Below are 26,457 nucleotides of genomic sequence, written 5' to 3'. Positions count from 1 at the left end.
TGTTCCTTATTTTGTTGCGAGTACAGCTGAAATCTGGTCTAATACCTATTGATGCACAAAGGTGTACAATCGTTAGAAGAAGATCGCTCGTTTACCTGTTTTATCTTTATAAGTGTATGGTCAGCATTAAGCATTACCGCAAACCTCAGACTGAGGTGCTGCTACTGCTGAAATTCTGTTTGTCCTAACGTTTGTTGCCTGATGAGGCAGGCGTGGCCTGCGAAACACGTTTCACTTTTGGGGTACTATATAATAAATGTGATTACTATTATACAGACAGTATTTCGGGTCTGCTTTATGGAGGGAAGTCCACCGCTTCCTCCAAGCAAATTTTAAAGGTTTTATCCACTTTTACCCTGCTGGCGCCTCGGTTCCCCGTTTGCTGTACCGTGTCCACCCCTGGTGGAGGGGTGATCTACCCCTTTTCTGATCTACAGAGAGCGACTTCTTAATCCTGAGTAAGGGCAGGTCTAATCTCCTCACCTGCCTATACAGTGGTTGCCTGTGTGGTAACCCACGTTTGTGAGTATATTCTTCTCATTGATTATATTTACTAATTTTATGCTGAACATACTACACTATATTGGGCTCTCGGTTTCTATAACCTTATTAAGCATTACAGCATTACCCCAGATATGTGAGCATTATTTTCCAGTAAGGCTGCAGAAATTACAGAGCCTGGGAAAACAGTTCACTGTGAAGCTTAGTCCCGGTCATGCATGGAAAGTACACAGTGCTGACACTTCATTTGACAAAGTAGTTCATCTGTGAGACTGGATGGAAGCATGTTTTCAGTAGCTGTATAGAACCAGTCTGTCCGCTAGAGGTGGCCACAGACATGCTAATGATTCCACAATTGTGAACACACAGCTGCTAATAGGTATTAAAAATATATTGAACATAGGAATACAGTGACACTTTATGCGATTAGCTTTCTCAATAATAAAATGTCCCCCATTTGAATTTAGGAGCGCTCATTCAAATGTTTTTAAAGTGTACCTGTAGTGATAAAAGTGCCCCTAGGGGGATATTACAAAGCTGCCAGGCAAAGCAGGAAAACCAGCTCAGGTGTCATCTTGTCTCTCTCTCGCCAAATCTCTTCTCTCTGTCTTTGCTCCTCTCTCTGCTCTCCTCTACATCCCACAAACACTGCAGCTTTGCTTTGCCTTTTATTGCAGACAGACTAGCTTCAGCAGCCAATAGGAATGTTGCAGCATCCACTCAGCCAATCAAATCAAAGGAAAACATTCCTAAACACTTTTGCAGGCACACCTCCTACTTCTTGAACTAGAAATTACAAAACGCTAATCGCTGAACTAGCCCCGAAAAAACACTTTCTGTACAGTGAAAAAAATGCTGGAAAATCGCTAGGAAAAAACGCTGGAAAACGCCTGAAAATTGCTCAGTGATTGCGTTTAGTGATTTCTAGTGTGAATGGGCCCTTACGGTACCTCGGGAATAGGAAGCCTCTTGATCCTAAAGAGCCTTCCCCCTGCTGGGACCCCCAAAGTTTCACTTGTCAGGAGTCGGCTTTCTGATGGGCCCCAGTGGAAATAGCAGGTGCCTGCGCAATACAGCGGACCACATGGGGCTCTGCTATTTCCCATGAAGCCCGATCGGAAAGCTGCAAATGCTTTATGTAATGTAGGAGGACGAGGAAAGCCTTATTAGGATCCAGAGGCTTCCCCCTCCCGGGGTAAGTATCGGATTTTTTTGATTTTTGTTTAATTTAAAACCACAGGTTTGCTTTAATTCACGACACCATTGACACTCCCATAGGTATTATGCTGGGAAGAGACCTCCAGGCAAACCTTTGCAAGTCTCCCCAGCTACCGAATTGGACTACTGTTGCCTGTAACTGCCAGACTGTATAAAATTAGTATGCAAACTTGAAAAATGAGCATTGCATTGACACTCATTACTATCCATTATTGACTGTCATTACATTTGTGTGACCACGTATTGTAAAAAAAATAGTGTGCTGTATGTCTCTCGGGGAACCTGGGAGTTTTGAGTCTGATTACTTTTCTCTTGTAACAGCGGAGGTGGAGGATCTGGTCATGCGGTTACAGTCCACCCGACAGAGGGTAACGGAGCTGGAACGGACGCTGTCCTCACTCTCCGCTCAGCAAAAGCAACTAGAAAAGGTAATAACTAATTCATGATAAAACTCTTCATATATCTGTACAGAAATACTGTATTCTCAGAATTCTTGTTTTCGCTTATTCAGAGCAATTCCTATAGGCCGCAGTTGTGCTAATAAGTGATAAGACGGCATATTAAGCGGCCTTAGAACCTCAGTAGTGCCTCCTGGCCCTAGTGGGATTCTGCTGAGTCTGTGTGGCATGAGCAAGGGCAGAGGCCTGAAACGTTGGGCCGTAGCCACATCACAGCTTTGCTGATTCTGATCGTGCTACCCTAGCGTTGGCTTCCTCACTAAGTAATACGCATGCCCAGTGCGCACTTTAAAGAGGAACTGTAACATCAAACTGTCCCCTGGGGGGTACACACCTCGGGTGGGGGAAGCCTCAGGATCCTAATGAGGCTTCCCACGCCGTCCTCCGTCCCTCAGGGGTCTCGCTGCAGCCCTCCATACAGCGGCGACGTAAATATTTACCTTCCCGGCTCCTGGGCAGGCGCTCTGGTGGCTGTCTGCTCCGAAGTAGGCGGAAATACCCGATCGTCGTCGGGACTGCTCTACTGCGCAGGCGCAAGTCTCCGGCGCCTGCGCAGTAGAGCGGACCCGACGGAGATCGGGTATTTCCGTCTAGTTCCGAGCCGAAAGCTGCCACAGCGCCCCCGCTGGAGCCAGCAAAGGTAAATATTGAAATTACAGTCGGGTCTGTCGCCGGCTGTTCAGAGGGCTGCAGGGAGACCCCCGTGGGACAGAGGACGGCGTGGGAAGCCTCATTAGGATCCCGAGGCTTCCCCCACCCGAGGGGAGTACCCCCCAGGGGATCTTTTTGATGTTAGAGTCTCTTTAAACAAATTTCCCCAATTACCTTCCCAGCCACGCCTCCTACACTCTCCAAATTTTGAAGGTATGGTGGGGACCCCAAACTATCTCTGCCATATTGCAGCCCCCAAACCCCACTGAGTAAACAAATTTATCTTGGGAACCAGCAGGGTTTGGGGGCTGCAATGTGACACAGAGGTCCATGTCCATGGAGTGTAGGATGCGTAGCTGGGGAAATATCACCGGCAGCATGAGAGAATAGGAATTCATGCTGTATGTGATCGTACTGCGCATGCGGGGCAGCATGAATTTTAGGCAGCACAATCGGGCACTGCATTAGATCTTCTGTGCTGCATCTACTGGATAATGCAGTTGAGGCAATATTTGCATAAGGGAGCATGCACAGTTCTGGATAAAGTCTCGTACATACGCTGGATAACCCTCAGCCAAGGCAATAATTTGTCAGATCTCTCAATGAGGAGGGAGCAACGAGCTCTTGGTACACTTATTTATGCAGATGCTGATTGCTCATATGCTACCCCGCTGTCCTTACTCCCCTCTCTATTGATAATGCATGCTGTTCAGCTATAACCAAGCAGCATTTCTGCACAGTGTTCATTCCCTGCAATGCGGCCTTACTGATCGCGTTACAATTGTTAAAGTGTACCTGATATTAAGCAAAGTGCTGCATTTACACTTACCTGGGGCTTTCTCCAGTCCCCTGTGGACTGTAGGCTCTCTTGCCATCCTCCTGGGCTGCTCCAGGCCTCCACTGACCAGCCTAGTCTCTTCCTTCACCTAGCCCAGTTGTGCCGTACTGCACATGTGTGGCCAGGCCACACACGCTGCCATTGCTGGGAGCTTTCTGATCCTGCTGTCCGAAACCCCAGGTAAGTATAAAAGAAGGTTCACACTTATTTTACAAACTTATCCGTGGCTTAGTTTTTTGGCCCGGATCAAAAATGGAGCCACGGATACCAATGTTAAAAATAGCAGCCCTCTTAACTGAAAAAGGATCCGTCTGCGTTCAGGGGGATCCGTGTTGAAAACCTGAACAGATGGTCTGGATTTGCAGGATTTTCACGGACTCCGGATACACGGAGGAGTATTGAAAATCAATAGGAAAACTGATCCCCTTCTACACAGGCAACTTTGGACACAGAAACTGATTAGTTTTCTGTGTCCCAGCCTGTGGGTGGGGAGGGGTCACCCCCTTCACCTTGGTCCCCCATCCCCGCTCTCCCAACTATTTGCACAAATGTTGTAATTAAATGTAATGTATGCAGCAAACGGGGAAGCTTATCTATCTTTCTTCCTCCGCTCGCCGCGTCAATTCCTGCAATGCCGCCCTCCGAAGTATAGAGGGCGGTATTGCAGGAAGTCAAGCGGCGAGCGGTGGAATGCAAGGGAGGAAGGTAAGCTTACCCGCTAGCTGCATACTTTACATTTAATTACAACATTTGCACATATAGCTGGAGGGGGAGCGGAGATGGGGTACACATGGAGGGGCGTTGTCACCCCCATCCTGGTTGCTTCCCTTCCAGTACACCCACCTCGCCTCCCCACGGCCAGGACTGGAAACATATGCTGAAAAAGTGACACTTGTGGGGAAAAAGCGGGAGAGGGGAAGAAAAATTAGAAAAATTGATCCATTTGAAACAGATCCAATCTTCAAGCGGACAAATGTGGACCTAGCCTCAATGCAGCACTTTGATTAGTCTTAGGTTTCCTTTTAAGGGCAATATTGACTGTACATGGATTTTATTCAATCGAAACTGATAGGCATTTCTCCTATTCTGTAACCTGCCCGCTGGATGTGGCAATAAACCTACCAAACTGTACATGCACTTCAGCATCGCTCACACACAGCAGTGCAGCTTTGATGTCGGATTCTTTAGTAGTCTGCTTGTTGGCATCAATTCATCCTTGGCATTTTTTTCCTCACTATTTGCTTTTGATTCACAGCTTAATAAAGAACTGGAGAAAGAGCGTGACAACCTCCGGCTGGATTCTTTGAAGAATAGGTCAGTCTTCTCTCTCCCTCCAGCGTTAGAAGTTGGGATTGGGAGAGGTCAGACGCCTCATGCTTGTCTTTATTCCTCTTGTGCAGTAAAAGTAATGAAGAACTGAAGCAGCAGAACTCTGAGCTGTCGGAGAAGCTGAACGTGCTCCTTTCAGAGAACGCCGCCATGAAGCTGGAGCTCGGAGATCTGCACAAGAAACTTGAAATGGCAGAACTCATGATCCAGCAGGTAAGGAGAATCCTGGGATGCTTCTAAAAATCTTTAACCCTTAGCCTAGAAAAGGGAGAAATCCGCACAACTGTGCTCAGGGCTTAGACGTAGGATTAGTGGACACTTGTAGTACACTTGTACTTCATTTATATGAAAAAAGTAGTAATTTATGATAATAAGCACAACAAGGGTTAAGGCCCCTTTCACATCAGGGATCATTTTGCGTTTTGTCTAGGGTAAAATGGAAAGCCCTTAGACTTTCATTTTACCTTTCACATCTAACGCATTTTTTAAAAAAAATGTTTTTATTTTTTTGCATTGCGGTTCAAAGTTTCCTGGAGCTTTTAATCGTGCGACGCTTGCATTATGCATTACAATGAAAGTCAAGGTAAAACTAAAGCTCCAAAAAGAGCATGCGTTTTTAAAGGGGCTGATCCTCTCTAGCTACGCCCTGGTTACAATGATAACCGGGATGAACGACAACACAATACAGGTAATAAGCAATAAGATGCGCAATGCCAAATTATACACTGGAGTAGTAGTCCCAATAATACAAGTTCACATTGTTTTGTGGGTAGAGTGCAAAATCAAGATTATGCACAAGGATGGAGAGCCCAGCCAAAGTATTACAATTGGGGGGGGGGGGGGGGGTAGTGACACAAAAGGAGGGGGGGGGGGGGGGCTGCAAGGAGAGGTTCTCTGCAGAGAGAGTTAGGGCAACGTTGAGGTGGGGTAGGTCTCCTTGAAGATGTTAGTTTTGAGGGCTTGTTTGAAGGTTTTGAAGGAGGGGGAAAGTCTTATGGGAAATTGGAAGAGAACTCCGAAGGATGGAGGCAGTTCTAGTTAAGCCCTGTAACAGTTGTCCAAATTCATATCGTACAAGGGTCTACAACTTGGGGCCCAACAGTAAGAGGTTGTTTGTCAGGGTCCATATACACAGTAGACCACAGATGTATTGAGGTTTGTCAGATAATTTAACCCTTAGACTGGCAGCTATTTTTTAAAACGCTACATACACGTCAGTGCCAGCTGTGTTTGTGTTTTTTTTATGAAATGTCTTGCCCAAATCTACTTGTACCAAAGTCCACATTAGTCAGTAGGGATGTCATAGGGGTACAAATAAATTTGAAATTGAGAATTCTGCTCATTATATTTATGAAAATTATAAAAATCTATTGTAAATGGACCAATCAAATCTTGCAGTGAAATCAAAGCTGCAGCGTAGGACATAAGGACACATGGGTACACAGGAGGACACCATTTGGGGCAGGTCATGTACAAGATGCTCCTGAAATATGGACGCACCAGGTTTAGTTTATACATTTCCCCCCCCCCCCCCCCCCCCCCCCCCCGGTTTTTGGCCTCTAAACCTAGGTGCGTCTTATACGGCGTAAAAATACGGTAGGTGGTGTAGCCAAGTGCTGGTGCTGTATCCTCATGCTTTTGCTCGGACGTACCATTTAGCTTTAATAGTTGTCACCACCATATTTCATCTGCAAAGAGTCTGCTGTTTTCTGATAGCGGAGGTGAAAATGAAGCTTTGTGTATCCTCTATGTGCAGGGAAAACCTTTACTACTTGTGTGGGGTTTGTTTTCTTTGCATTTGATCATCATGATTAGTTTTCCCTTCTAACAACTCCAACAGTGATTAACCATTGGTTTCTTTACTGCCTATTTATGTTCTATTTTTTTCCCTGTTCTAGTTCTCTAATCAGACAGGAGCACCTGATTCAAATCAGCAGCTTCTGATGGCCCTGGAAGAGCGAGATCAGCTGGCTGCTCAGCTAACACAGGTAACATGCTCTGACTGTAGTAGCTCATGAATGCTAACAGTGACACTGTGCAGGTGTGGGTTATTCTGGTCAGTTACCTCTGCCTTGCGGCAGCAGAATGCAGGGAGGGAGGGAGGACTTCCTTCTAAATTCACCTAAGATAGCGAGTGTGCTGTGCCTGTCGTTACATAGGAATGAGTATATATTTTTTACATCAGGCTGCCATTAGGAGTGTTTGATATGTTTGGTTTGACTGCTGAAATGTTACTGGAAGGCACATGTGGGATTGAGAATGCATTTCAGTCTGACAATTTTTACCTTTATTAAAGTGTAAAATTTAAAATATGTGCAAACATAAACAAGAAGTATGTTTTCTCCATAGTAAAATGAGCCATAAATTACTTTTCTCCTATGTTGCTGTCACTTACAGTAGGTAGTAGAAATCTGACACAAGCGACAAGTTTTGGACTAGTCCATCTCTTCATAGGGGATTCTCAGGGATTTATTGATCTTCAAAATCACGTAGTGAATGGCAGTCGCTCTGTCCAACTGCCAAAACACTGTGTAGCGAGCAGGGAAGCTGGCCAGCATCATTGTTTAAATACTTTTTAGGGAATATCTTTAAACAGAATAAAAACCTTGCTGAGAATCCCCTATGAAGAGATGGACTAGTCCAAAACCTGCCGCTTCTGTCAGATTTCTACTACCTACTGTTAAGTGATAGCAACATAGGAGAAAAGTAATTTATGGCTCATTTTGCTCTGCAAAAAAATGTACTTCTTATTTGTCTGTTTGCACATATTTTACATTTTACAATTTTTCGCTATAGTGCCCCTTCAAAGTGTAGCCAAAGCTCTGGTACAAAATCAAATACTTGAGGAGAGGGGAGCCTCTGGATACTAATGAGGCTTCCCTCTGCGTCCGCCATCGCTGAGCGCAAACCATCCAAAGATTGACCAGCAATTGTTAGTGCATGAGCGGCTCTGTGCTGTTGTGCAGGTGCGGCCACACTTGTGCCAGCATAGGAGCAGGGATGGGCGTTCGAGTATTGAACTACTCAAATTCAAAATTAAAATGAGGCTTGATTGCCTCGGGTGAGACCACGGAAGACGAGGGGTTACTTACCCAGAAGTCAGTCGGCTTCTATGCATCGCACTTCACTCACGCGACCTATGCGATGCATTGCGCGACTCACTACCGCACTTCCTTCTTCTGGCTTGAAGGAGAAAGTGTGGTAGTGAGTCATGGAATGCGTCCCATTGGTCGTGTGCGAGTGGCGTCTCCCCTGGTCACACCGGAGGCAATCGAGCCTCATTTTAATTTCAAATTCGAGTAGCTCAATACTCTAAAGCCCATCCCTGCACAGGAGCATGATGCCGATCAGCAAGAGGGTCCTGACAAGCGGTGGAGGGCAGCGAGGGAAGCATGAAGGGAATGCAGAGGCTTCCCTCTCCTTAGCCAAGTATTTGTTTCTGAATCTGAGCTTCAGCTTGGGTTCTTTAAAGAGGAGCTGTTAGGTATAGGGTCTCAGAGAAAATAAACACATATATCAGTAGCTAAAGATTGGCTGTACTTACATTACATATGCATTTCACTGTCCACGTTTGGATTTCACAGAATTTGTATATAGTATATGCAGAGATAGATGCTCCTGACAGCTCATGGCAGGCTCCATGTTTGTGAAGCCAAATGTGTCCTCATGTCCTGCCTGCTTCTGATCACAGATAAGCTCGTTCTTGAACAACACGGTGTGCAGTGAATATTAATGAGCCATGTGGCTAGGAACAATAGCTGACTCCTGCAGTGTAGTCTGCCTGGAGATTTATCAGTGCTACGCTCTGGACTGATTACACAAGCTGCTGTACCGTCTCATTAGCAGCCGAGGGGAGGGCCCCAGAATGCTTTGCAGTTTAGCTGCGGCTTGCGTCTTTATGGGTCTATAACAGACTTTAAGATAAGCACACATCAAAGGTAACTGAAATGTTTATCTTCACTAATGGCTTTTGAGCTTCCTTCTAAACTGTTTAACACAGGAGAATAGAGGTTTAAATTAGCTTCTGCAGCCTGACAGTTACTCTTTAAATAGAACCTACCGGTAAATTGAGGATATGTATTTTTCCTTTTAAAATGATACCTGTTGCCTGACTCTCCTGTCGATCCTGTGTCTCTAATGCTGGGGATACACGGGTCGACCGGCGGCTCGATTAGCCGCCGGATCGACCCCAGCCGCGTCCCCAATCGTCCGCGCGGATCGGTCCCCGCCGGCAGTCCTTATTACCCCTCTTCGATTCCCTGCCATTGTCCGCCGGCGGGAATCGAGCGGGCGCAGGTCGAGGGGCATGATCCGGCCGGCTGAATATGATCAGCTGGCCGGATCAGCTGCTCGATACACGGTACAGAAACGTACCGTGTATCCCCAGCATAATACTTAGCCACTGCCCCTCTACAAGCATGCAGATCAGGTGCTCTGACTGAAGTCAGACTGGATTAGCTGCATGCTTGTTTCAGGTGTGTGATTCAGCCACTACTGCAGCCAAGGAGATCAGCAGGACTGTCAGAAAACTGGTATTGTTTAAAAGGAAACATCCATATCCCTCTCAGTTTGGGTTCCCTTTAACCAGTTAAAGGATGATGCTAGTTGAAGTCCTGTTTTAATGCGGTTGTGGCTGCCAGGGCGTAGATTTCAGCGAACCGCCACCGCGCGTTTCCGCTGCTATCGTTGCCTCTGCCGATCGCATTGCTCTCTGCCAGCCGCAGCTCACTTGCCCTGCCGTCTCTGACATCAGAGCCCTGTAAGCAGGTCAGAAGCTGATTTCATTGGCTCCTGACTCTAATCAATGTAAGCAATTGCCATTGGCTTACATTGATCACACGGTCAGGAGCCAATCAATGAAAACTGCTCCTGACCAGGTTACAGAGCTCTGTTGTCATAAGAGGTGGCGTGCAGCATGGAGGGCAGGGAATGTTCAACGATTCATTGGTATTCTGCCGTTTATGGTACCGTCGGTCTCTGGTCCTTAAGGGGGCAGAAACTCCACTTTCATTGAACAATTGCTACAAATAAATCCGTCCTCTGCAAGACTTTATGAATCAATATCATAAAAAAAAAACCTTATTTCAATTTACACCCAGCCGTTAATTTCCAAAACAGACAATGCGGAAAATGCTCCTTTTCAAGTTTCTAATCTACTCTGTTGAGAACAAACTTCCCATCTTACCACAGGTGTACACAAAGCACAAGCTTGTTACTCATTTTCCCACCCTTGTACTAATCCATTAACAGGCTGTAAACTTTAATACCCCCATAACAGTCCATTGGAGCTTATGAAATAATGGTGTATTGCATATGCACATTACATTATTTCCCAAGAATGCACAGAGCTGTGCCTTTGTTACAATAAGAGTTTCACTGTCATTGGATAATGTGGTGAAGAGGAACAAGACTTGTCCCAATGACCAAAGCTATGCTTATATATGCAGCTAGCTCTTAGCGCCTCCATGCAAGGTGACTGTTTGCAACACGGTAAATCGTCGACTCGTAGAATCTTTACTTCAAGAGCCTCAAGTTTGCCTCCTAATATGCAATGACCATTACATGAACCTCATGGCCAAGTGAAAAAGCATTTTTTTTAACCTCTTTGGCGGTAAGCCCAAGCTATGCCGGGAGCTCTATGCAGAGTGTAGTACGCAGCAGGCGTTTTTACTCACCTCTCGGGGAATCCAGATGTTGGTAGCCATTCTGCTTCCTGTCCTCTGAGGCTCTGAATCTCTCTGGAGAGATTGCCGTCGGTGATCTCACTACAGAGTTTCAGCGCCAACCGAAGGATTGAGGGGAAATTGCAGCGCTGGAGCCCAGGGAGGTAAGTGCAGGGGCGGCTGCTGGCTTTCTGACAGCATCATTTTTTTCCTGATTTTAGGGTCTGAAACATGCTGAAAAGACCCTAAAATCTGGAAAAAATCATACAGTCAGGGAGGTTAAAAGAAAAAATATACTTACCCGGGGTTTCCTCCAGCCCCCTCCAGGCTTATCGCTCCCTCACCATCCTCTGCCACCTCCTCGTTCTTCTGCAATTAGCCCCAAAAAATCCTCTGGTCTGGGGCCATCTGTGCATGCACGGCCACACGCACACGGACTGCATTTGTGCCGACTGGGCCTGACTTGAGGATTTTCCGGGGCAAGTTGCGTATGAACCAGGCTGTAGAGGACTACAGCAAGGGAGCAATAAACTCTGGCATACTGTCTATGGAATAGCTTTAGTTGCCTGATGTCCTAAGCTTCCTGATAAAGTTCCATAAATATTTTTTTTTTATTGAAGTTATAAATCTGAGCCTTGTTGAGGTCTCATAATGCATTGTTCAGCTCAGTTACTACATTACAGTGCAGTAATTTATCTGACATTTTTCCTTTCTCATGTAGATGTCAAATTCCCTTCAGCAACTGATGGTGGAAAGAGACCAGTATGTAGAGAAACTGAAAGAGGAAGGAGCTGTCTGGCAGGAGAGAGTCCATCAGCTGTCTGAGCAGGTCAGCATCAAAGGAGGTTCTTCCTGGCTTCTCTTCCTTCTCATCTGGAGTTTTACATTGCTCGATGTTCTGTATTCCAAAAGTAAAGGATAGATAAAATGATTTGCAGAGTTCTGTCCACTGTCTAGGATAGATGCATTGCTTCTGGTACAAGAGTTGGAATGGACACTATAGAAGTTATTGCGTACATTTGAAATGGCTGTGGCCAATTTTTAGCACATGGCAAAGCCAAAAGACTTACCAACAAAGAGACAGTGTCCAGGCCCCCCCTCCCCCCCCAAAAAAAGTGGGGCGGTTGTGGAAAATCTAGGGATGATGGAGGTGGTTCTAGCCACAAAGTCCTTTTTCAAAGACACGTACTACTTGACCTGAGGACGCAGGTGGAGATGCGCAAAACGCATTGTCTTTTTAAAGTGTTCAATAAATTCACTTATTTACCCTATTAAAGAGAATCTGTATTGTTAAAATCGCACAAAAGTAAACATACCAGTGCGTTAGGGGACATCTCCTATTACCCTCTGTCACAATTTCGCCGCTCCTCGCCGCATTAAGTGGTTAAAAACAGTTTTAAAAAGTTTGTTTATAAACAAACAAAATGGCCACCAAAACAGGAAGTAGGTTGATGTACAGTATGTCCACACATAGAAAATACATCCATACACAAGCAGGCTGTATACAGCATTCCTTTTGAATCTCAAGAGATCATTTGTGTGTTTCTTTACCCCTGCAGTTCTCATGCACTGAAGTTTCAGGCTGCTCTTTTCTTCCTGCAAACAGCTTTGCCCTTGTCTGTAATTCTTCAGTATGTGAAAGCCCAGCCAGCTCAGAGGAGGATTTATCCAGCTTGTAAAAGATAAGAGAGAAGAGAGAAGCTGCCCTAATCTAAATAATACACAGGCAGTGTGCATAGAGGGGCCTGGAAGGGGGAGTTCATAGCAGAACCACAACACTGAAGAACTTGGCAGCCTTCCAGACACAGGCTGACAAGTCTGACAAGGGAAAGATGCATTGATTTATTACAGAGACTGTGATAGTACAAAGTGCTGCAGTAAGCCAGAACACATTAGAATAGCTTTTGGAACTTGTAGGAAGATAAACAGGATGCAATTTTTGTTACGGAGTCTCTTTAAGGCTTTATGGTTTTTATGAGCTACCCCTTTTTTTGAGGAAAGATTCATTGGGGCGCCTCCTGCATCCCATTATTACATGACTAGAGATGGTGACAGATGGCCAGTGGGAGCAGCTTTGTGAGGGAGCTAAGGGGCGTGACCAATTTATAACTCCAGTCCGAGTCTCACTTCCTAAATAGATGAACTGAACACCGTTTCATGTTAAGAAGGCGAAGCTGATACTAATCTTTATACCAGTAGGGATCCTGACAGTGGCCATTTTACACCACTTAAGTACTCTTGGATCCACTTTAAAACTGCATAAAGTTAAATACAGGCCCTGGATGAATGTCACCCACAGCCATGTTCTGTGATAGTTTACCCTGAGCGATGTGCAGATAGGCTGCTTGTCGCAGGTGGAATTTTGCTACACGCACAGCAAAATCAGATAGCGGCCATCTGAGGATTGTCTGTCTTGGTGGATTGCTGAAGAATTTATTGCCAGCAATGTGGGACACTTGTATATAAAGTAGACTTACTTGGCACAGTCACTACAGTCTCGTGATAAAAATGCAAGTATAGCTTTACCCCTGCATCCCCCATTTTCTTCCTATTTAATAACACACAGTATTTGTCTCGTCTTCCTCTTTGCTTGTTTTCTTCTGCTGTAAGCCTTTTGATCAGCTGCACTATATATATTCTTTATTGCCAGATACAAATCCTCATGCAGGATAAGGACAGCTCTCGTCTACAAGTGGAGCAGCTGGAGACCAGAGTGACGGAGCTGCTACTGGCATCAGGTACATGGCAGCGTGCTGCATTGAAGTTTTCTGACTTGCATTATACACATGGCTTGAATGATCTGCATTTACCTCCATACAGCAGCAGAGCCGACTGATACGGAGCTTCCCACACAGCAGGGCCCCTCTGAAGCAGAACAGGCTCTACAGAGGGAGGTGGAGAAGTTACTGCAAGATTTCCAGGAGCTGCAGGCCAGGTACCAGGCCCAGGTACAGGACAACAGCCAGCTCAGCCGCCTTAACCAGGAACAGGAGGAACGCCTGCTGGAACTGGAGAAGGCGATACAGCGGCAGAGCGAGGACAATGTAGACAAGCAGCAGATCCTGGAAAACATGCAGAGCGACAAAGCCACCATCAGCCGGGCTCTGACCCAGAACAGGCAGCTGAAAGAACACCTGGCTGAGCTCCAGAATGGATTTGTCAAGCTGGTAAGACTTTACCACATGCTGACTGTCTGCTTAAAGTGTACCTGAACTCTTGCAAAGGACAGAAGGAATACATAGACATGCACCCTGTATGTATTTAGAGAGTTTAGCTTGTTAAATTCCCCCTTATTTGTATCTAATCACAATTTGTAATTTGATCTCTCCCCTGTCACATGACTGCCAATGGCAGACATTACAGATACGCTTCTTTGAAAGCACAGGCTGTTAACAATATGTCTGCTTATATGCTTCCATGAATCGGGAAGATTGCAGTGCAGATTTATTTTAGGATTTATGTCAGCTGTAACAAAGAAATATTTTTTGTTTAAAGGTTATTATGCTGTTGCATATCTTTTAGAGCAGAGAGGACGCTCTGAGTTCAGGTCCACTTTAAAGGGAACTGAGCATCATTTTTAGCTCCCAACAGCACAAAAGAAATGCATGCTAAAAATGTAGCTCATTAACAAAAAAAGTTAGTTTTACCTCATCTTTTTTTCATTTAAGGGTTAATTACAGGCAGTTTTCTTTTACTTCCTCCATCTGCAAACAGACAGCAAGCCACAGAAAATGGAAGGCCGATAAGGATTCTTCTAATTAGACTTAATTGCCCAGAAGCTGAGATCAAACAAACGCATTCAGCATTAGGGAGATTGGGGAGGATACTGTGCTTCAAACAGATAAGTCACACTTGATGAACTGCACACTAACCCTGGATAATGGCAGTGGAAAGGGAGCAGGGGGTTAACTTCTCAAACATGGCAGCCCTTTCAGATATTTGAAATCAGGAGCTTCTAAGATCCCTTTAATGCACACCAGTTATTGCAAAGAGAGCAGCATGCTATAGAGAAGTGCAGGGAATGTAGGCACTATCCACGTGCTTTTATCTATGTGCTTTTAACTATATACACCCATTTAAACTCAAAACCAGACAATGTAAAAATCTTAAAAACAAATTCAGTCGATTAGTGTAAATCATAAGTACCTTCCGGCGTTTAAGACACTCCCCCCCCCCCCCCCCTTCCCCCAACTTTTCCAGTTAAAATATAAAGTTTGGTATATACTCACCGTATAAGACTACCCCTCTTCCAATGCACACCAAATAAAAATAAAAAATCTGTATGAACAGATACTGGTACTGTATGTAGTACCCAGTATATAACAGTATACAGGTGAATGACTAGTTGGATTGGTCAACTCTCCCTATCTCCCGGTTTATCAGAGCAGTATAGAAGATTGCGCTGTGTCCATAAAACACGACTCTTTCACCCTTCTGGACCACCCTTGTATCCTCTTTACAGCCTTCTCCGCCTCTCAGATCTCGCTCATGTGTGCCTGCGCCGCTTCACTACAGTCCTCAGCAGTGAGATCTGAGAGTCGGTAACAGTAGAGGGTTTATCACCCAGCATCAATGACACCCGGCGTATAAGGCGACCCCTGACTTCTCAGAAGATTTTCAGGGGTTAAAAAGTAGTCTTATACGTCAGAATATACAGTATAATAGTATATTATACTATTGAAAATATTAGGGAATAGTTACCCAGGTGCTAGCACAGGTAATTAATAACATAAAGATAAACACAACCAGTATAGCTGCACCCTTGAGATTGTTAAATGTAAATACTAGTTATACAAAGGTATATGCAACTGATGCCACCTCGGTGGCATATACTATTGTATGACTAGTATTTACATGTATTAAACATTAATCTCAATGGTGCAGCTATACTGGTAGTTTTTTCTTTTTTTTAATGATAAATCAACCCTGTAGTTTCTCATTTCACTTCAACAGTCCTTTTAAAATTAATAATGCATTTTTGTAACTATTGCCCTTTTTGCAGACAAATGAGAACCTGGAACTGACAAATGGTCTGCAGAGTGAGCAACATGTGAAGAAGGAGCTGGCCAAGAAGCTGGGCCAGTTACAGGAAACCCTGGGGGATTTCAAGGAGCAGGTAAGCTCACTGCCAGTTGTCACTGCATATGATGATACCCATCCTACCAAATGAGCACACTTCAGGAAGGAAAACTGGAGGGTGCGGCCAAACAAAATCACTTAACCCTCCTGGCGGTCTATTAAAAACCGCCAGGGGGCAGCGCAGCCGTTTTTTTTTTTTTGTTTTTTTTAAATAATGTAGCGAGCCTAGGGCTCGCTACAGGATAGCCGCTGAGCAGCGGCATCCCCCTACCCTCTTCGATCGCTTCTGGTGATCAGGAAATCCCGTTCAAAGAACGGGATTTCCTGGAGGGCTTCTCCCGTCGCCATGGCCGACGGGGCGGGATGACGTCACCGACGTCGTGACGTCTAAGGGAGTCCCGATCCAACCCTCAGCGCTGCCTGGCGCTGATATGCCAGGCAGCGCACGGGGTCTGGGGGGGGGGCTCTGCGGCGCGGCGAATCGGGGCGGTGGCGATCGGTGTGCTCACGCAGCTAGCAAAGTGCTAGCTGCGTGCAGCAAAAAAAAATTGCGCAAATCGGCCCAGCAGGACCTGAGAAAACCTCCTGCGCGGCTTACCCCGGGGTTACCGCCAGGAAGGTTTTAGGATAACTGAGACGAGAGGGATATGGAGACTGCCATATTTATTACCATTTAAACAATACAAGTTCCCTGGCTATCCTGCTGATCCATCTGCCTCTAAAGCCCAGTCTACACGATACGATTCTTTATATGAATCGATTACGATTCTATTTACGATTCTATTAAATCCGACATGTCCGATCGGGATTCAATGCAATTCGATTTGCCATTGTTTTACAATTGCAAATCGAACTGAATTGAATCCCGATCGGACATGTCTGATTTAATAGAATCGTAAATAGAATCGTAATCGAATCGTACAAAGAATCGTATCGTGTATCTTGGGCTTAAAGTGAACCTCCGGACTAAAAATCTATTCAGCAGCACTGAAAAGGCCTGGTGTTTCTTTAACAGTTTCACAGCATCAGAACTTTTTTTCTCTTATACAAGCCTCATTTTTAGCTGCACAGAAGAAAACTGCCCGGGCTTTTTCCCCTGATGCTGTGCAAAGCATGATGGGATTTCTGATGTTGTTGTTCTCGTTTTGCTGTTTTGGTGCAATTTTTATTTTTTTTACATTTTGAATTTGGCATTTGAAGCCTAGTGTATGCAGCTGGGAGGGGTAATTAGGACACAGGACAGTTGGAACTGTGTCTCCTACTCCTTGTCACCTCCTTTCAACCAAAAACATGGCTGCCCCCATGACAAAGATGGCAGCCCACATGAATCACAAACATTTGCCTGTTCTTTTAAAACAGGGTGGGTAAGAGATTATATTACCTATCTATTCTACTTAACATAACTAATGTAACTTGATGACAGTATGTTTGTTTAGGCTGAAGTTCCCCTTTAATACTTTAAGCCATAGACCCTGAGTAAGAATGCAGCAGATTAGTTTCTGACATTATTGTCAGATCTGACAAGACTAGCTGCATGCAAGCAGACATGGTACACATTTTTGTCATTGTCCCAAGCTGCTCCTTTTTTGGAAGCAAGTCCATGAATAGACTGAAAAGATTTCCTTCTTGAAGGTCTCCAAGACTCCGGAATTTTTCCTTTTTCATATTGGCTCCTTCTCGTTAAGAGGTACAGGAAATCTATTCTACCTCATTTGTTAAATGCGGCCAGGGCTACTAACCTTTTTCTTTGGAGGAAACCAGACCATTGAACAGGGTAGATAGAATTGCGCAACTCTTGTCTCAAGATAGAACGGAACAGTTCATCTACACCTGGGCTTGTTGGGAGATTCTGATGATTACAAATTTCCTACTTGCCCATGTCTGAGATGCTGTATTTGACTTTCCTGCTTCTTTTCCTTCACCTCCCCTTTCTTCTTTCTGTCCCCTCTTCTTTCCTTTTGAGTGGCGCCTCTGCGTTTTGTGCTCTCTCATTTGATAGATTTTAGTGACAAATTACAAGCTCTTTTCCTTACTGGACAGTTACGGGCGGAAATGGACCCCTCTGTTTACGTGTGTTTGGATATATCCAGTCCAGAGGAAATGTTCTGTATCGCACCTCCATAACTTTCTTCAGGTGCCCCATTCACACTTAAAATTGCAAAACGCTAGCAATTACAGCTAGCATTTTGCGGGAGTGATTTTTCCGCAATTAACGCAGAAAAATCACTGGACAAAGTAGCGTTTTGGGAGTGATCGTGATTGTCGGGTCTATACATGCTAATTGCGATCGCTGCCAAAACGCTGCAGGTAACGCGTTGGCGATAACCACTAATCGCAAAACGCCTGCGATTGTGGAAGTGAGAACACGGTCATAGGGTACATTAGGACTAGTGGTTAGCTTAGATGTGAACGGGGACTTATTGCTAGTATTTAACTATGATTCGCATTGAATGTCTTTATCTGGCTGGTGGTGTCTGCTTTCACATTGTATGTTAAAGCAAGAGGATTAAGGCCCGTACACACGCCGTACTAAAGGCAACGACTGGTCCGTCGTCGCCTCCCGCTGGGCGGGCGTTCCAGCGACATTCTGGCGTGTGTACAGTCTGTCTGCAGACTGATAAGGCTGTTTCTGAGCGATCCGCCGGGCGAATCGTTCAGAAACAGCCTCATCAGTCAGCCGAAAGGCTGTACACACACACCGGACTGTCTGCTGAAAGCCCGCCCAGCGGGAGATGACGGACCCGCCGTTGCCTTTAGTATGGCGTGTGTACGGGCCTTTAGCCATACTATGCCAGGGAAAAAACACATATATAAGTAGATAAATACTTGATCTACTGAAAAACACATGTATTGTACTGTCCACGTTTTGATTTCAGTGAATTTTATATAGTAAATGAAGAGAATTCTGTTCCTGGTGGGAACCATGTCCTTTGCCCACAGTTTGAGGCTAAATCCTGAAGTCACTTCTTCCCTGAACTTTGTCTCTTTTTCTCCTCCAATTGCTGAGTCACCTCAGCCCTACTTGTAAACACAAGTGAGCAGAGGATAATGTTTCAGCTAGGCAGCAGTCTGCTCAGCCAATCAGTGAGTGAGAAGCAGGAAGGTGGGAGGGTCATTGGCGATGGCACAGAAAAGAGCCTGGAGGACTGAGAACATATTATAACAGCAGAGAGATTCCTGAATAGATTGGAGAGCTTGTACTAGCAGAGAGAGATTTCTGGCAGCATTTTACACTGCAGTGTTTAAATAGAATTTGGTTTTGTGGCTGACAATCCTGCTATAAAGTTGAAATAGCTTTACTATTTTGTTATGCTTCTTGCCATAAAATAAAGCTTGGAATGTTAAATATGCTGCAAGCTTGTTTCTGGTGTGATTCAGACACTAGGACAAAAGGAAATGAATATGGCAGCCTCCATATCGCTCTCCTTACAGTTGTCCTTAAAGCTAATGGGAACCGGTAAAAAAAAAAAAAAAAAAAAGGCAGATACTCGCCTAAGGAGAGGGGAGGCTCTGGGTCCCATAGAACATCCCCTCTCCCGGTGCCCGCTGCTGTCCTGGCTCCCCCGTAGCGGTATTCGACGGTTTCGGTCAAATACCGCTGTCTCCCGGGCGAAGGGAGGCTTCGGAAATGCTTCGGGAGCCCGAGTGCTCCCGAAGACAGGCCGCTCTACACTGCGCACATGCATGCGCCCTCTATGACGCACTCGCGTGTGCGCCGCCTGTCTTCGGGAGGACTCTGCTCCCAAAGACTTCCGAAGTCCCCTCGGCATGGGATGAGATTGGAGGAGCCAGCGCAGCACCAGGGGGGCAAAGGGAGAGGAGAGGGATGGCTCATTAGGACCGAGCCTTCCCTCTCAGGTGAGTATCTGCCGTTTTTTTTGGTTTTTTTTTAATACCGTGGTTACATTAGCTTTAAGGGCCTTTTTCCACTGCATAGCTGAATCGCAAATCTGTAGTGGTTTTTAAATCGCTAGGGTTGCTATTTTATCATAGATATCATGAGTAGTATTTTCCACTATAGTGATTCTATTTGTAAATCGCAATCGCTTTTTGGAGTGATAAGGGGGATAATGCAATGCAAATGAAAACTCTCAATCGCATAACAAAATTAATGAAAAATCTCGTTTGCGATTGCTAGTGGAAAAGGGCCCTCAACCTTTTGTGCACTCTCATATAAATACTCACTGCAGACAAGCCAGCTGATTTAAAAGCAGATGTTTTAGTTTGCAAAAAAAAGCATTAATTTGCATAGTCACATATAATCACACAGAGGCTCCTCTGGATTAGTATGTGTCCTAACTCTGGCCTTACGGAGTAGAATGGTATTTATGATCTATCCCTGTAGTTGCATAACGTCACGCAGAGGTTCCTCTGATTAGTATGTTTCCTAACTCTGGCTCTGTGCAGTAGAGTGGTATTCATGATCTATCCCTGTATTCCTATCATAGCTTGCTGCTAAGGAGCAGGAAATTCAACTACTGACGGCGCAGCGGGACGAGATCTCAGCACATCTCCAACAATATGTAGCAGCCTATCAGCAAGTGTCCATAGAGAAGGAGGAAATCCAGAGACAGTACCTGCTGCAGGCACAGCTCATGGACAGGCTGCAGCACGATGAGGTGCAGGGGAAGGTCAATGCCGAGATGCACTTGAAGGAGCTGCAGCAAAGCAGAGTGAGTACTGATGGGGATTACCGGTATATTGACTCTCTCCCACCACCAGAGGGTGTATTTTCACAGCTCTAGACTCTCTCCTGTAAAAAAATGTTTCTCCCAAAAAAACCTCCCCTCTCTACATCTGACATGCTTATAATCAGGGCAGGTTCTAGTCTCTTTGCTGCCTGAGGCAAACTTGTGAGGACGCAAATATTTCATGCAGGATTATGTAAATTCTGTATGTAAATATATGCAGCTTGAAAATGGACCAATCAATTTAAACCTTGGTGGGACTTTATTGGTCCATTTTCAAGCTGCACACATTTGCATAGAAAATTTCCATAATCCTGCCTGAACTCTGCAGCATGCTGTGCACATTTGCCAGCTTGCTGCTCTCTAATTGCAGCTGCCCTGAGGCACGTGATTCACTTTGCTTCATGCAAAATCCGGCCCTGCTTATTATATTCCATCTGATCACTTTTGTTATACTTTAATTTCTGTGCAGATCTGTTTAAGGACAAAATGAAAGAAAGGGAATATAAAAGTTGCCAGTGATGATGCCCTTTAAAGAGACTCCGTAACAAAAATTTCATCCGGTTTTCTTCCATCCTACAAGTTCCAAAATCTATTCTAATGTCCTCTGGCTTACTGCAGCACGTTCTACTATCACCATCTCTGTAATAAATCAACTTATCTTTTTCTTGTCAGACTTGTCAGCCTGTGTCTGGAAGGCTGCCAAGTTCTTCAGTGTTGTGGTTCTGCTATGAACTCCCCCCTCCAGGCCCCTCTCTGCACACTGCCTGTGTGTTATTTAGATTAGTGCAGCTTCTCTCTGCTCTATTATCTTTTACAAGCTGGATAAATCCTCCTCTGAGCTGGCTGGGCTTTCACATACTGAGGAATACAGGCACAGCTGTCTGCACTCTGCAGGAAGAAACAGCCTGACACTTCAGTGGAAGATAGCTGCAGGGGGGAAGAAACACACAAGTGATCTCTTGAGATTAAAAAGGAAGGGTGTATCCAGCCTGCTTGTGTATGGATGTATTTTCTATGTGTGGACATACTGTACATCAACCTACTTCCTGTTTTGGTGGCCATTTTGTTTGTTTATAAACAAACTTTTTAAAACAGTTGTTAACCACTTTTAATGCGGCGGGGAGCGGTGATATTGTGACAGAGGGTAATAGGAGATGTCCCCTAACGCACTGGTATGTTTACTTTTGTGCGATTTTAACAACACAGATTCTCTTTAAAAATGCTAATTGCCCAGCTATTGTGCTGATTCTCTGCCCCAAATATTTTCATGAGTCACTGACCCAGAATCTGTATACAGAGCACATGCTTTGATCCCAGTAGCTGCATGCTTGTTAAATCTTTCTGAGTCAGACACAACCATCAACATTCTAGTTGCATTTTTGTAGTGGGGAGTACAGATGGTAGTTTCCTTAAAGCGGTCCTGAACTCAGAACTTCCTCTCTGCTCTAAAAGCTACACAACAGCATAATAACCTTTAAACAAAAAAAATGTATTTGTTACAGCTGATACAAATCTTAAATTAAATCTGCACTGTTTCTACTTCCGGATTCATAGAAGACATATTGTTTACAGCCTGTGCTTTCAAATGGCCTTAACTGCTTATCTGCCATAGGCAGTCATGTGACACAGGGAGGATCAAATTACAGTTTAAGATTAGACACAAATGAGGGGGAATTAGACAGCCTAAACTCTCTAAATACATACAGGGTGCACTTCTCTGTTTTCCTTCTGTCCTGTGCAAGAGTTCAGGTCCACTTTAAATCTTTTTTTGGTTTGAGGCTCAACCCCATAGATATATAAAAATGTTCATTTAATGAAGCTGTTTATTAGGGATGATCAGTTGTATTTGTAAATATGCTTGTATCAATGCTTGATTCTGCTTCAGTCAGCTTCAAGTAATTCCTATACAGTAGCAATCAGAGGGATGGGGAGAAGAGCTGAGTCCTCGGTTTGAAGCCCAGCTATTGCATATCTGTACAGAGTTTGTATGTTCTTCCTGTGTCTCTCTGGGTTTCCTCTAAGCACTCCTGTTTCCTCCCACATCACAAAAACATACATAAAAGTTAATCTGCTGTCCCCTAAATTGGCCCTAGACGACATATGACTAAAGTAGTGAGAAGACTATATACTATGTAAAGGGCGATGTCTTAATACTAAATAATGAAAGGTGTGAACCAATCGGGCTCTGGTGCATTGCGCCGTGTGCAGCTGTAATGTTGGACACAGACTACAGTGCAGTCTCCATGTACACAATGGTAACTATCATATTTTGTGTTTTTCAGCAAAGTGTGGAAATTCTCACCAAAGAAAACCAGGAGCTCCGAGCTCAGGTGCAGCTGATCCGCAGTGAGCCTGACTCCAGAGTTCTGAGCAGGATGGAAGGTAATTGGATACACATTCACCATATTAAACAGATTTCCAACCAAAATGTTTTCCTTTGACTAGGAAATGGTCATAATTGGTAGGTAAAGTCAGGTAAAAAACAGGGCGCCATGCGGCTGAGGATATTTGGGTGCCGACATAGGCTGTAATGTGAATTATGGCTATATCAGCGCTCAGTGAGTAATTTGGGCACCGGCAAAAGACTGAGTCCGTATTACAATAAAAAAAAAAACACAATTCGGCCACCAGCAATAGCTGGAAGCCGAATTGCCTCTTACCTCCACTGTACACTGTACGTGGAGGGGAAATAGTAAATAAAGAGACTCTAAAAAATGTTCAGCCTTATTTCTTCTATCCTATAAGTTCCTATACCTGTTCTAATGTGGTCTGTCTTAGGGCTCGTTTCCACTGTAGCGGTGCGGAATCGCCTGGATTCCACTGCTGAAGAAATCGCATGCGGCTGCGTTTCCCCATGCGGATTTACCCGCGATTTCGTATGCGATTTCGCATGGCAAGGAGCCAGGCGAATTTAACTGTCACTGCCTGTGTAAAGTTCCATTGCCTTTCATGCGAAATCGCCTGCGAAATCGTGGGGAAATCCGCATGACAAAGCCGCATGCGATTTCCCTATTGAATGCATTAGCGGCGATTCGCCCGCATTCCTGCCGCACGCGAAATCTGACGACCCTGTCTTGCAGATTTTTCCCGCACCGAAAAACGCTGCCGCCGCCGAACACGTGGAAACAGCCCCATCCACTAACATTGAGTATGCGAATCCGCATGCAGTGCCCGCATGCGGATTCGCTATAGTGGAAACGAGCCCTTACTGCAACCTTTCCTAGTTGCACAGTGGCTGTATTATCTGTTATATAATCTAATCCTTCCTCTGACAGCTTTGTTGGGCTCAGGCAGGAATGTGCTGCTCTTCTTGATAGGATAGATGCTATACACACCCTCTCCACGCCCCCTCCAGGCTCTGTGTGAGTCACAGACTGAGCTCCTCTCAGCCTATCACAAACTGGTTACAAGCCATGTCTTTTGTTTGTAAACACTGCCTAAAACTGGCAATTGTAAGCCAGGATTGCAGCAGGGAGTGGCAGAAACCGCACAGAGGGGCACAGGAGAACATAATGAATAGAATGGTATGCTTTTTATTGTAAGAATTTTAGAGTACAGATTCTCTTTAACGCTGCCGGGAAATTTGCCATAGCACAGTGAGCCATTTTTCGGCTTCACCCCCGCCCAAATTTTGCGGTGTCCTTTTTGTACACTTATGCATTATTCTGATTACTTATGGCACCATACATGTATGCCTGCCTTTAATTTTTCTTCTGTGCCCACTGTCCTAAATGGCTATAATGCTGCATCACTTTTCCCAGCTATATGTAAATTTTACAGCCAATTGCAGTAAGACAATTCCACAAGGGGAATTCCACTAATGTGACTGGTTGAACAGCACCTTCTTGAACTGCTAGGTTTCATTTACTATGTAGTAAACTACGCTCACACTATTCGGCCAGTCACAACACTTCATGCTGTAGAGGGTGCTGTGATTGGAGAACTGTTACCTATGAGGTTTTCTGCGGGGTCCCCTAAACTAGACTAGAGGCTAGATAACTTGAGGCTTGAATTTCCTGTTTCATGACTTATTTCCTGTACTTTAGGAGATGGTGTGGAGAGTATAGTATATGAAGAGGAAATCCCTAAGACGTCGCTAGATATTCCTGAAGATTTTGAGTCTCGAGAAGAAATGGTGAGTTACTATTCTCAGTTACCAGTATGCACGGCCGGCCTTTGACCTGTGCGACCGGAGCGGTCGCACAGGGCGCCGGCCTCCAAGGGGCGCATGTGCAGGGGTTTCTATTCCCCTCACTCGCGGCTCCCTCCGATCTCCGGCACTCACTGTCAGCCCTGTTCAGCTGTGGGTGAATCGGCAGCTGTGATGACAGAGGGAGCCCAGTGGTGGCGCTGTGTATCTCAAATACAGGAAGTGCTTTCCTGAATGAGCACTTCCTGTATTTGAAGTATACAGCGGCTTCCCTCGCTCTGCCATCAATGCTGCTGGACCACCCACCGCTGAACTACATGGCTGGCAGTCTGAGTGCCGGGGATGGAGGGAGCCACCACAGAGAGGAACTTGTTGCAGCCCACAGGTCTGTGTGACAGGAGCACATCGCCCAGCTCCCACAGAGTGCCAGCAAACTGCAAGCAAGGGGGACAGCAGAGAGGCAGGTCAGTCACTCAGGGGGCTTTACATAGATAGAAATGCAGCCTTAACCACCCTGGCGTTCTGATTAAATCGCCAGGGTGGCTGCGGGAGGGTTTTTTTTAAATAAAAAAAAAACTATTTCATGCAGCCAACTGAAAGTTGGCTGCATGAAAGCCCACTAGAGGGCGCTCCGGAGGCGATCTTCCGATCGCCTCCGGCGCCCAGAATAAACAAGGAAAGCCGCAATGAGCGGCCTTCCTTGTTTTGCTTATATCGTCGCCATAGCGACGAGCGGAGTGACGTCATCGACGTCGTGACGTCAGCCGCCTCCGATCCAGCCCTTAGCGCTGGCCGGAACTTTTTGTTCCGGCTACGCTGGGCTCAGGCGGCTGGGGGGACCCTCTTTCGCCGCTGCTCGCGGCGAATCGCCGCAGAGCGGCGGCGATCAGGCAGCACACGCGGCTGGCAAAGTGCCGGCTGCGTGTGCTGCTTTTTATTTCATTAAAATCGGCCCAGCAGGGCCTGAGCGGCAGCCGCTGGCGGTGTTGGACGAGCTGAGCTCGTCCAGACCGCTCAGCTGGTTAATGGACCGTACTTTGTGCAGCACACTCACTCACTCACTCACTCACTCACTCACTCTCTCTGTTTCTCTTCCCCCTCTCTCTACTCCTACCATCCATCCATCCATCCCTATATCTGTCTGTCTCTCTATCTCCCCATGCATCCATCCATCCCTATATATCTGTCTCTCTCTCTACTCCTCCCATCCATCCATCCATCCATCCATCTATATCTGTCTCTCTCTCTCTCTCTCTCTCTCTCCCCAAACATACATCCATCCCTATAGCTCTGTCTCTCTCTCTCATATATGTCCCTAGATTATCTATTCCTATATCCTGTCTGTCTGTCTATCTATCTATCTATCTATCTATCTATCTATCCATCCATCCCTCTCTCTCACCCTCCCCCCCCCCCCTATGTTTTTCTCTCTTTTTCTCCCTCCTATCCCTCCTTCCCTATATCTGTCTGTCTCTCTCGTCCTCTCTCTTTCCTCCTCTCTCTGTCTCTCCCTCCTCTCTCTGTCTCTCCCTCCTCTCTCTGTCTCTCCCTCCTCTCTCTGTCTCTCCCTCCTCTCTCTGTCTCTCCCTTCTCTCTCTGTCTCTCCCTTCTCTCTCTGTCTCTCCCTCCTCTCTCTCTGTCTCTCTCCTCCTCCTCTCTCTGTCTCTCTCCTCCTCCTCTCTCTGTCTCTGTCTCTCTCCTCCTCCTCTCTCTGTCTCTGTCTCACTCACTCACTCTCACTCTCAATGTATATATATTTGTCTGTCTGTCCATCCCAATATTACCTATTCCGTGTGTGTGTGTGTGTGTGTGTGTGTGTGTGTGTGTGTGTGTGTGTGTGTGTGTGTGTGTGTGTGTGTGTGTGTGTGTGTGTGTGTGT

At 45.5% G+C, this 26,457-nt stretch overlaps 1 protein-coding gene across 1 annotated transcript in view; it reads left to right on the top strand.

Annotated features, from left to right (window-relative positions):
• Nucleotides 1-26,457, top strand: part of GOLGA2 (golgin A2) — an 81,210-nt gene that overhangs the window by 43,742 nt on the left and 11,011 nt on the right. The window contains exons 8-19 of the mRNA XM_068247961.1: nt 1,780-1,879; nt 2,041-2,147; nt 4,922-4,980; nt 5,067-5,208; nt 6,894-6,983; nt 11,380-11,487; nt 13,309-13,396; nt 13,479-13,825; nt 15,661-15,774; nt 20,186-20,410; nt 22,711-22,810; nt 24,475-24,563. Of these exons, the coding sequence (XP_068104062.1) occupies nt 1,780-1,879; nt 2,041-2,147; nt 4,922-4,980; nt 5,067-5,208; nt 6,894-6,983; nt 11,380-11,487; nt 13,309-13,396; nt 13,479-13,825; nt 15,661-15,774; nt 20,186-20,410; nt 22,711-22,810; nt 24,475-24,563 (1,569 nt within the window). The remainder of the gene's footprint in view (nt 1-1,779; nt 1,880-2,040; nt 2,148-4,921; nt 4,981-5,066; nt 5,209-6,893; nt 6,984-11,379; nt 11,488-13,308; nt 13,397-13,478; nt 13,826-15,660; nt 15,775-20,185; nt 20,411-22,710; nt 22,811-24,474; nt 24,564-26,457) is intronic.

This window comes from Hyperolius riggenbachi, chromosome 8, assembly GCF_040937935.1.
Source record: "Hyperolius riggenbachi isolate aHypRig1 chromosome 8, aHypRig1.pri, whole genome shotgun sequence".
NCBI lineage: Eukaryota > Metazoa > Chordata > Amphibia > Anura > Hyperoliidae > Hyperolius > Hyperolius riggenbachi.
The sequence above is the reverse complement of the archived record's forward strand: the minus strand, read 5'-3'. Positions and strand labels throughout refer to the sequence as shown.